The sequence below is a fragment of the Athene noctua genome, chromosome 3, assembly GCF_965140245.1.
Source record: "Athene noctua chromosome 3, bAthNoc1.hap1.1, whole genome shotgun sequence".
Lineage (NCBI taxonomy): Eukaryota > Metazoa > Chordata > Aves > Strigiformes > Strigidae > Athene > Athene noctua.
The window spans coordinates 58,262,055-58,273,276 of NC_134039.1; the positions used below are offsets into that span (position 1 = coordinate 58,262,055).

General features: G+C 44.0%; 1 protein-coding gene across 2 annotated transcripts; it reads right to left on the reverse strand.

Annotated features, from left to right (window-relative positions):
• Positions 1-2,064: 2,064 nt before the first annotated feature.
• Positions 2,065-5,854, reverse strand: SMIM30 (small integral membrane protein 30). 2 transcript variants are annotated; one of them, XM_074903118.1, is made up of 2 exons: positions 5,726-5,854; positions 2,065-4,821 (listed from the first exon to the last, which is right to left on the reverse strand). In XM_074903118.1, exon 2 carries the CDS (start codon positions 4,748-4,750, stop codon positions 4,565-4,567), a length of 186 nt encoding a protein of 61 aa, XP_074759219.1. In that variant the 5' UTR covers positions 4,751-4,821; positions 5,726-5,854; the 3' UTR covers positions 2,065-4,564. The 2 variants fall into 2 exon arrangements, with proteins under 2 accessions (XP_074759219.1, XP_074759220.1); XM_074903119.1 differs by lacking the exon at positions 5,726-5,854 and adding an exon at positions 5,405-5,717.
• Between the last annotated feature and the right edge of the window lie 5,368 nt (positions 5,855-11,222).

The following is an 11,222-nucleotide window of genomic DNA, read 5'->3' on the forward strand; positions in this document are numbered from 1 at the left end:
TACAGAGAAACTGAGCCAGAGAGACCAATACAGCATTGGAAATGTTTTGCATTTCTATATAATTTTATTGCTCCTTTATTTTAGTTCAAAGTAGATGTGCTTTTATGGTATTTACCATACCGTAGCTTGGTATGTAAATTCCACCTTGCTTGCTGGAAAGCCTGCTTTCTGAATATTGGAAATGTAATATCTAGGTGCTACTGGGTATTCATATGAACGGAAAATCTTTGTAATTGCAAAACTGGTTACCTTCTTTAACAATTTAACACTTAACAGTGTGGTCAGTATCTAATGTATTTAAACTTGTCCCTTAAAAGTTTTGAAGATTGATTTCAGCAGGAATTAAGGAATGTGTCCTGTGCATCTTTAGTCACATCAAATCTCACCCAGTATGTTTTGCTGCATTTGTTTTAGAATTAGTGGTCTTATTTTTTTTAATCTGGTGAACAATCCACACTTTCTGTTGACTTTAGATCATTTACTAACAATTTGTTTAAGTGTCAACCAGGAGGACAACCAGATCCGAGCCCTCCTTTCCACCACTCCTAACAATCTCTTATTACATCAGTTTAGATCTGCCAAACCTGTCATCAGATATAAAAATGAAAGGAAAGGTTACTTTTGTAGTATAATGATTAGAGCACTTACTATGGTAACAGACCTATTATGGTTCATCCATTTAGTCATCTTTTATCTTACTATAAATGGTGAACTCCCTACTCCTGTCTCACAAAGCTTATGTAAACAATGTTGTGCAAAGACGAACCAGGTCTTCAGACTGTTTCTGGACAATACACAAGAGTCTCTGGGTTAGTCCAGGGACAGCTTGCATGGCAGGGGCATGGTGGCTGAGAACCACAAGCACAACACACTCCAGAAATCTCAGTGAGCATCCTGGAGTAACCGCCTCCTTCCCATGATACCACTGCAAGTCACTGACTCTCCTTCCACTTGTTCCACTCATCAAAGGATATGATAGGGATACAAACATTAGTAGGGTTCTCAGATGGAAGATGCCATAGAATTGCCAAGTCTCACGATAGCATTAAAGTGGCATCACCACCAGCAGCAGGATTTAGCTGAGTGGGATAAAAGTCTCACAGCAGTGGTTTGCCAGTTTTCATACACCCATAGAAGCAAGTTCATTAGGAACTGGTTGAAGTGTTTGGATTCCAGTCCCCAGCACTGCTGTACCCAGGTAACACCTCGCTGGTGTGCAGCACTTGAAGGTACGCCATGAGGAGTGAAAGACTTCTGTCCATTCACAAAGGGACTGTAGGCAGGCTGTTAAATATTTGTTTGCAGGATGGCTGCTTTTGAGCTAGCCATTGTTAAAGCAGATGGAAATCCTAGCAGTAAAAAGGTACTAATTCCTGACTTGCAGCTTTCTTGCACTAATTAGAGGGTAGGTTGTATTTGTTAAGAGGTGGACACTGTCAGGCCATTTTTGCTTTCTGCTCCCAAGACAGCCAAAATGAACTGCTTTGTGCACTAGCTGAAGTCCCAAAAGAGCTAGAACCCCGTTTTCATAAAATGCTGCGATAAAACAAGCTCTTTTGAATTCTAAAAAAAAGTATCATTCAAATAACTACAAAGCACTAGAATGTGATTTCTCTTTAGAAAAAAATAAAATGGTCTTTATATCCTTGGGTCTCCAGCTAGAAAGCCGCCATAAATGGCTTTTCTAGTGTAAAGGCAACTAAATAATAGTAATGTTGAAAATTCATAGCCAAAAGGAAAAATGAATACTTCCATGTCCGCTGTACCTGAGAAACTGCCTTCTCCACAATGGCAAGCTGCCAGTTTCAAAGTAGGGGGACCAGCCACCTTGAAGTGCTCTCAAGTAACTGATCTTGAAATGAGATAAACAGGTAATAAGGACCAAAAGTACACTCACTGTACAAAAGTTCAACTGAAAACACACCTTACAAATCAGTTTGTAAGGTCACCTAACATAAGCAAAAGTATGTAAGAAAATAGTATTTAATACAAGGAATTTCAGCAGTTTCAGTCATTTCTGTGATCCCAGTTTTCCTTTTCATAAAAACTACTTCATCAAGCTGATGACAAATCATACATGAAAGTTTATTAAGACAGAAGAAAAACAGGGATATCCAATTTTACACTCAAGTCATTGACAAATGCAGGTCTTTAACAATAAAGCTTCTGTCAGAACCCAGGAAACAACGCCATTAGGCTGTGCAAACATCCTTCAACGAAGTACATACAGCTTCGGGCAAAGAACACAGTTCTTCATATCCCTATTGCCTGACGCTAATTACTCTGCTAAAATTTTGTTCTCCTGCAGTGAAACTGTTGCCAGGGATCTTTTCCAAAGTAAAGATAAAGGAGTCTTGAAAAGCTGCTTGTGATAAAATCTATTGAAAGAGCAGTATTTAATATTCTACTGAAAAAATGGCAAAATTCTCTAATTTGGGGAAAAAAAAAAAAAAGGTGAATCGAGTGGTCATTTTATGGTTGGCCTTTTAAAGGTAAGAGTTTAGCCAAGCTGGAACATGGAAGATCACACTTGATGTGTGCTTGCATCCACCCAGTTGAATAATCACATACAGGATCATCTACTGCTGCCAGGCAGCTTTCAAAGGCAACACTAATGTCTGAAGCTCCTGTTAAGGCTCTAAATTTCATTTGTACATAGTAATCGTGCACCATGTCCCTTTCTGACTTTTGGAAGCCACAGAAAGGGTTCAAGAACAGCTATGTGGTATGACTTGCATCTCACCAGAGTAACCTTGTGACCATTATTATTTCTGTAACTTGGGAGCAGAAACCTATATTCTTGTGGCTTGCTGGGTTGACTCCTACAGTTTCAACCCCACGCAATTCTGGAAGCTTTCACTTTACCTTCCTCCCTCTATCAATCATAAGAGTAGGACATAAATTGCAAGACTGAAATAACCAGGGCTTGTGTCTTCTCAGAGGCTGGAGAAGTCAAACCAGCCACAAATGGCATACAGAAATCTTGGAATATGGAGAACATGATCTGCCCACCCAACTACTTATATAAGACCTGCCTCATAACTCTTCTAGCCATTGCAGTGTGCTCTAGTGAACAGAGATTTACAGAGGAAGGGGAGGAATAGTATCAAAACATATAGTCCTGCAATATCTTTAACCTTTTTCCCCAGCTCTGAAAGATAAAAGCCAAGATTTCTAGCAAGAGTGGCAGTGTCCACAGCATAGGATCAGAAGGAAATTCTGTGAATTGTGGAGAGCTCACCTTCCTATCATCCTTACTCTGCCACTCCTTCTGCACAGATTGTGCTCCTTGTCTCATGCAAACAGCTGGAATACTCTAATAAGCGAGAGGGACTTGGGGTAGACATTCTTCGCTGTGCCATTTCACCTTTGGTACTTAAAGAAATAGGTCCTGGATATGCTACTGAGTAGAGTCTTTCAAGCATATACCATGCAATCTGACTGAGCATGAATAGAATTAAGACTATTTACATCTCCCATATTGTATCATGATTTTTTAATTTGGTTTCGGTCCTAATCTTTTGTGGAACTCATATGCATCAGTTAGGTAAGAAGACTAAATATTAAGCTAGCAACATAACTTGGTCATGAGGAAGACACTTGAGAATAATGGACCTGTTGACTAAAACTAGGGTTTTAACAAAACACGTTCTTTCCATATTGCAAAAGAAACACACACAATGGTCTTGTTATAATTCTAATAACCCCCTAATGCAGAAATACCACACATAACTCCTCATTAAAATGGGTAAGTCTTCAGTTTTGGGGAAAAAAAATAGAAGCACCAAATGAAATAAGCCTTAAACCTGCTGTGCCTAAAGGAAAGCCAAGCACAAAAAATAAACAAGAAACAAAAACCATATCCCTAATCTGATTTACGTAGCCTTACATGTACTTTTCTGTCCAATACATGTTAAAGAAAAATAGTGGCCCTGTTCTTAAGTATATCTACTTGGTAACAAGAACATAGGCTACAGGGGAGGCACATTCTAAAAAAAAAAAAACCCTAAGAAAAAGTTTTCCATTATTTTCTTAGTTCTCTGAAGTCTCATCCCTGTGACAGCAGAAGTGAGCTGTTAGGTGTTAACTGTCATTACAAAGAATGCGAGCACGTGCATGGAAGTCAAAGCAGTCTGCTAGCTAGCTAGCTAGTTAGGAGTACTTCCAAAGCTCTGTCACCCTGACTGGAATATTAATAGCTGCTTCCTCCTGATTAACCTTTGAAACCAAAATTGTGGAACTTGTTGATGGTCTCCCTCACATGTTCCATTTATAAACACTGTGAACCACTCTATGATTTTCCTTCCCCATTCAGAAAGTTCTTACCCTTCTCTAAGGCAGTATTTAATCACAAGCAATATTAAAACATCCTACTGCCATGAGGACAGATCCTACAAAGCCCTTTTACTGGGTACAGTCTTGATTCTGCTGTATTGCACAGTAAGAGGGGTTTGCAGAAATACCTACTACATGGGTTTTGAAAGTTATCCCGAACCAAAACTCAGTCTTACACCCCAGACACTCCGTGTCTGGAAATTCAATTCATCTGAGCATCTTCTTGAAATCATTGCTGCCCGTTCCTTTTCCTTGCGTACAAGCCAAGACAGGCACAGAATCCGACGACACTGACAGCGAGGCCTAGTAGGAAGGCGATGGCATCTCCTGTGTCAAGGGCCTCAACTACTGGCAACACCACCAGCAATGAAACGAGGACCAAGAAAAGTTTTGAGGTGTTCTCAGTAGAAGGCATGCTGATGGTCAGCTGACCCCAAGGGCAAGTTAAACGAGGAAAGCAGTGGAAAGCAAGTACTTCAGCGGTATCTACAAGGAAAACAAAAGGAATGTGATGGGATTTCCTTTCCTCCCCCTGGCATTTTCTTGCCAAAAGCCAGCTGATGTGATCGGTGTATTACAGTATCTGTGTGGGACTCTGGAAATCAAGGCTTTATCTCCACAGTTACCAAAGTAAATGACTTACTATCATGAGGGAGTCACGGCGGGTTTGCTATCTAGTTGTTATGCAACTCTGTGGAAACTAACCTTCTGGAGCCTTACCATGAGGTAAGTCAGCACCGGCTCTGCTGCCCTGCAGCCACCAGTCCTGGCTTACTTCATGCTGGGCCACACAGGCCGCCTTCTCCGGGTGCTTCGGAGTGCCAGCTGCCGCACGCCACTTACCCTCGTCTTCCACCCAGCAAGGGGCATCCCCGGGACCCGTGGGCACGGGGAGGCCACCGCACGCTGGCAGGGATGCGAACTGAGCTGCCAGCCCGTCCCGGGTACGCGCCCCCGCGCACACCCTCGCTGCGGGACCAACACCCCCCCGCTCCCCCCAGCCCGGGAGGAGGCGGCCCTCCGAGGCGCGCCGGCACCCGCCCGGCCGGCGGCTCCGCAGTAGCGTTACCCGCGGGGACGGTCACTCCGGGCTGCACGCGACGGAACACCGCGCCGAGGTGCTCCGCGGCGGCCCAGGCCGCCCGGGCCACCGGCAACAAGCGGCTTTTCCGCCGGTCCCCGCGGCGGGGGCCGGTGACGGGGCTCCGGGCCGCAACCCGGCCGGCCCTCGCCTCCCCCGAGCGGGCGCGAAGCGGGGCGGCGCGGCCCCCGCTCGCCCGCGCCCCGTCGCGTCCCGTCCCGTCGCACCGCCGGTGGGCTGGCTGCGGGACGGCCGCTCCCCGGGGCAGACCCCCGCGCAGGCCCTGCCCGCACGGCGCCCGTCCGTCACCTCCTGCCGCCGGCTCCGGGCCGGGGGACGCCCCCGCGCCGCGCCGCCCGGCGGGGCCCTCAGCTCCTGGGGGCGCCGGCCCGCGCCGCCCCGCCGCGCTCCCGCAGCCCGGCAGCGGCCATGACAGGAAGGGGCGGGGGCGGGGCGCGGCCGGCGGCGGGCGTGACCCGGCCGGGCCGCCTCCCGCTCCCGGCACGCATCGCCGCCGCCCGCCCTTCGCCCCGCGGGCCGCCACCCGGCCGGCCGCCGGCGCACGGCTTGGTTCCCGCGGGCCGCGGTAGGGCCGGGCGGCACCGGGAGTCTCCGGCCTCACCGAGCCGTCCCCGGGCCCCGGCCTGGGGGCGCCAGGCGCCTCCCGAGAGCGGCGTCCAGCCGGAGCCGTGTGGTGCGGATGCGGCGTGAGGATGAGCCGCGGCCTCGGGAGCAGAGGCAGCACGCAGGCGCTGCGGCTGTATCGAAGTAAAATTATAAAAACATACCGACTTGGGCTGGTTGCCGACTCTTTAACAGTAAGCACATAGCACAAATTACGTTTAGTCTGACTACAGGCAGGGCCTACTTCTTTTCAGATCTAGGTTCTCATGCAACACTAATTTGTGCCATCGTAGCCCATTCCTACACCAAGTGCTAAAGCTGTTTTAAAGTGTGGAGCCACCATGGTGCCAAAAAAACTTAGAAGTGTTACCAGCTAATCGCCTGAGATCACCCCCAAAGCCTAAGTCAAACTTGTCCTGATTTTTATCTTATTTCTGCTTTGGACAAAGCTGCTTGTAGAAACGCTGCGTTGCACTGCTCTGTTACACAGAACAGGTTTAAAACATCTGTCTTATAAATGCCGCAGGGGGTTACTAGCAAGATCCTAGTCAGAGCTCAGTTTTTATTTTCGAGTGGAAAATGCTTAAGTTTGGGTAAGAGACCTGTAACCAATTATTACAGATTCAAAATACGTTTGCCTTTGGAGTGCTCAGAGAAGAAACTGTGCTAATCTAATGACAAAATTAACCTAGAAATTGTAATCTGTGGCTTCAAGCATTAATTCATGGTAACTCAGGTTCTCACAATGTTCCATTAGACTTGTGCAAGAAAACAGCTTTTGTAAACATTTCTCTTTATAGAAACAATTTCCTATGAGCTGCTGATGAGCAGTGGAAATCCAGATATATTGTTCAACATACATACTGCTTTGCCTCTGCCTTACATAATTTCACTAATTGTCCTTGAGCAACCATTCTTCATGCCAGTAGGAACTTTGTAAGTCAAGTCTGATCATCATTCCTTATTTTTACCCATCATTTTCCTGTCTATCTGGATCCAGCAGCTGTCAGTTGTCTTAGACAATAAACTTCCAGGGATAAGGAACCGTCTATTTGCTCCCTCTTTGTACCAAGTAGCATGAAAACATCTTCTTTATAAGCAGCCTAGATTCTGTCATAATACAAAAAATAATAAATATCAGTATAACTGGTAAGCATCCCTTTTATTCATGAAAGACCTATTTCACAGTTTTTCAGATCTGAAGTACTTGATGCCTCCTGTTCAGTTCTGAAGGCATTTTCTCAAGAAGCTGATGCCAGATAAACTCACTGGAGAAAAATCCTGAGATTTCTGAGAAAGTTGTCATGGCATGGAGGAAAGTAATGCTATGATGTCTGGCTCGTTCCTTAATGAATCACAGATAAATCGTAACCCCTACAGAACCTGAAGAGTGGTGATTTGAAGTGCAGGAGGTAGGTGTCATCACCGCTGTCATCTCTGAGAGGGGACCTTGGAGTCCTGGCCCTTTTGGTTCCCTGCTCGTCCTGTTTACTACATCCTGCACTCTTGACATGTCAATGCTACACTGTTCTGCAATGTCAAAAAATATTTAAATCATCGCTGTAAATTTCAGTGCTGTGTCTGCTCTTGTCACCACTTACCAAGTAAAATTTTCAATAGTAGTCATTTATTCCACAAAACAGATTGGGGGGGAGGGGAAGGGGGGGGCATTGAACAATGACTTTCAAGTCTGTATTTTATAATTAGAAATGTCAGTACCAAAGAGCTATGGCATCTTTGGACTTGTGTATTTTGAAGGTGAGGAATGAAAAATCCAAGGGGAAGGCTGGACTTAACATACTCATTTTACTATCTCTCCCCTCTTCTCAACAACTGTACTAAGTTGCAGGCAATTGAAATGACACAGAGAAGTACAGTAGAGATGTGGAAAATCTTGACTGTAAGATAAATAATTTATTAGTAATATCATGGAAGTGCCATTGAGAGCTAGAAAGCAGTGCCATTTGGGGATATTTCCTTGGCTTATTAGCTCTTTCAATACCATTGCATTTTGTAGCTTTGGCTTCAGAAACAGTGCTGCTTTGAAAAAAAGCCAACAAAATCTAAACAGTGAGGGAGGCTCTAGTGGGTTTTGTGCTGTCTGAATAGCAGAGAAACGTGTATTCAGCTTCAAGCTCTGCCATCAACTTCCTGCATCACCTCAGGCATATCTTTCTTTTGACCTATCACTGCTTTGATTGCTTAGCTCAAGCTATTATGTAACTAATATTCAGAGGAAAGATGGAGAATTCCCAGAGCTGACAACTAAAGCTTTGTAAATTTTGAGCACAAGGCCAAGGAGGTATACATGAAACTGGAAATTGAAAATAAGTGCACTTTCTGGAGACTAAAAAGTTATGAGATAATCAGCAGAGCAAGGCTACACCCTGAAGGATGTATTTGCTGTTTTTTTTTTTTCCCCTCCCGTTTGGTTCGTCTTCTTTTGAGAGCCATTTGTTTATTGCACGGCCACACTGATCTGAGAAGCTTTCTGATCAATTTTTGGACTTCAGCTGTACTGCTGTAATGAGAAATGCTAACTCTGATTACTGATAAGACATTGACTACGGGGCAATGATTATCACTTCTACATCAGCATGTTCACCCTTGAGCCACTTTTCCCTGGTGATGCTTAATCTGACATTTTAGCTCTCTATTACTATGTCCTCATGTCTTCACTCACAGATCTACATCCAGTTTTTCTTCTACAAAAAAACGTAACTTGCTTTATTTGGACTTTATTGGGTGCTTCTCTTTCTCTGAGGAAATAGACTCTATCACAACTACCTATTTGCTTCTGTAGAAAAAACAAAGTTAAAATACAGCATGATTCTATCATTAACCTTTTCCACATTTGCTTCTCAGTCTGCTGTCATACAAATGTTGACTTCATCCTTTCTCTTCCTTTCTCTCTCATTATCCCCTCCCTTCTTATCATGTGTGTCTACTTCATCCTGCCTTCTTTTTTCCCTTCTATTTCTCAAAGTCATTCAGTTTCCTCTCAAATAAATGTAGTAGCCACAGACCTTTCCCATCATGAAAACACCAGTTGGATTCCCTTCCTTTAACTATCACTTCGTCTGTTTTATTACTGTCATCTCTAACCTTTCCCAACATGCTGTCCAAAACTGCTCTAGTTACATCTACATCTCCTTCAGTATGGCTCATTCCTTCCTCCATCAGCTGGAGCTGTTCATGTTGATGCCATGTTGATACCATGTTAACATAAAGGACTGTGATTCGTCATTGTCTCTTTGACTGGTGGACTGCTTCTGAAGCTCTCATTCCTCTTTTCCTCAATTCCTTTTGAAACTCTCATTCCTCTTCCCAAATCCAGTAAAAACTTGCCAAACACAGTAGAAACCCCATACCTTCCTTTTAAAAACCCCCTCCTTTCCCAGTTTTTCACTTCTGCTTCTTGAATCTTTGGTGCTGAACCCTCATTTTCTGCTGCTGAGAGTGTGCTAGGCTTCCATCTGTGTTTTTTCCTCTTGACTCTCTAGACATTGTCCTTGGCCACCCTTATTAACAAATATGACTTTGAATACTATCATTAACTCATGTTTTTCTTTGTCTTTTGTCTCTTTTTATTCCCCTTGACAGTGTTGAGTTCTTACTGCATGTAGCACAGCAGCTCCTAGGCCTAACAGTTCTCATCTGACTGTATGACCTAAAGTTGTGTCCTGACAATTATTCTTGTCTCTTGCTGTGATCCCTGCACTTTTTTTTATTCAAAGTGCTGTGCGAAGGGACCTTTCTCTGGTTTGTCATTTTTACTGTGTTCCCTCACTTCTTAATCCTCTGGTGTTACATTTCCTCTTTTGCTCAACTGAAGACAATTTTCTTCTCAGCCCTGGAAGGTCTTTGCAGCATAATCTTCCTTCATACTGGCTTATCCTATCACCATGTCAGGAGGTTAAGTTCTACCTTTCTTTTGTCACCCCTGGCAGATTCCTTTTGATCCCTCCGAAAAGCAAAAGTTACTTCTTTCTGAGAGCACAGAAAGGCTTACAGAAAGAATTATGCCACTTTTTGATGGAAAATTCTTTCCTTTGGTACCACATGCTTCCTGCTGTCCTTTATACAGACACGAAAATAAAGGATTAAATCACCCAGTGATTCTTTTTCCCTCAGTCCTTTGCTCCTTTAGCCTGGCAGGGGATCTCCTCTGCCTGCTGGAACCTCTTTAATTTCTCTTGCAAGCACTTCAGAGATGTCTCTGTGCAGTGCTGTCTGGAGCGGAGAGGCATGGAGGCAGCTGCCAGCCCTGCAGAAAAAAGCTCTAGAGTCGGTGCTGGCAGGAGCGGGGAGCAGTGAAGCTGCAGGAGTGGGTGCAGCGCATGCCAGCCAGAGTTAAACAACCACTGATTGCCATCCCTGCTGAACTCTGCAGGCGAATGTGAGAGCTACCCCTCCATAATGGCAAATCCGGGGATTCCCTGCGATTATTGAGAGTGCTGTCATGCTTTTTCTGGATTATGAGGAGCAGGCTCCTGGGGTTTCCATAGAAGCATAACAAAGTAAAGGCAGATATCAACAGGAATGATGCATCCAAACTCCCTCCAGCTTTGAGGAAGTAAAACCTGAATCAGTCTTCTTGATTTCAGTCTTTGTATTGATGTAAGCTATTGAGATATTCTCACATTATTCATCAGTCTTTCCACAGGTAGGTTGAATATTGAGTATTGCTTGTCTGGTTCTTCTTGAGAAAAAAAAAAAAATCATACAATATTAACAAGGAAAATGTATACAGCCCAAGCAGTTCAGCTTCAGAGGGCCTAAAAATACCACCTTCATCAGTACTGAATGGTAAGCAAAAGAAGATACTATTCAACACAAGAATGACAGAATGAGATTTAAAGGGGGAATAAGCAGCTGTCATCCCCACATTGTTTTGTATAGTACATTGTTTTTTTCCAAGATATGCTGTCAGATGTTTTATTGACTTCCATGCATATGGTTGTAATAAGTAGGAGAAGCTTCATGAAAATAAAAATCAGTTTAAACGTAATAAACTTGTAGAATCATATTTTTCAAGTGAAGATTTAGTCCGTATTTGGATACCTGTTTATCTATAGGAACATATAAATAGTCTTTTTTTTTTCTTTTTTTCCAGCTTTAGGCATTGTTAGAAATAAAGCTTGCCTACTTATGGAGTTCTAGCCGTCTAAATCTGAGTGTT

What these genes read in the sequence shown, in the direction of transcription:
- SMIM30 (XM_074903118.1), bottom strand. Translation starts at nt 4,750, where the DNA reads ATGCCTTCTACTGAGAACACCTCAAAACTTTTCTTGGTCCTCGTTTCA.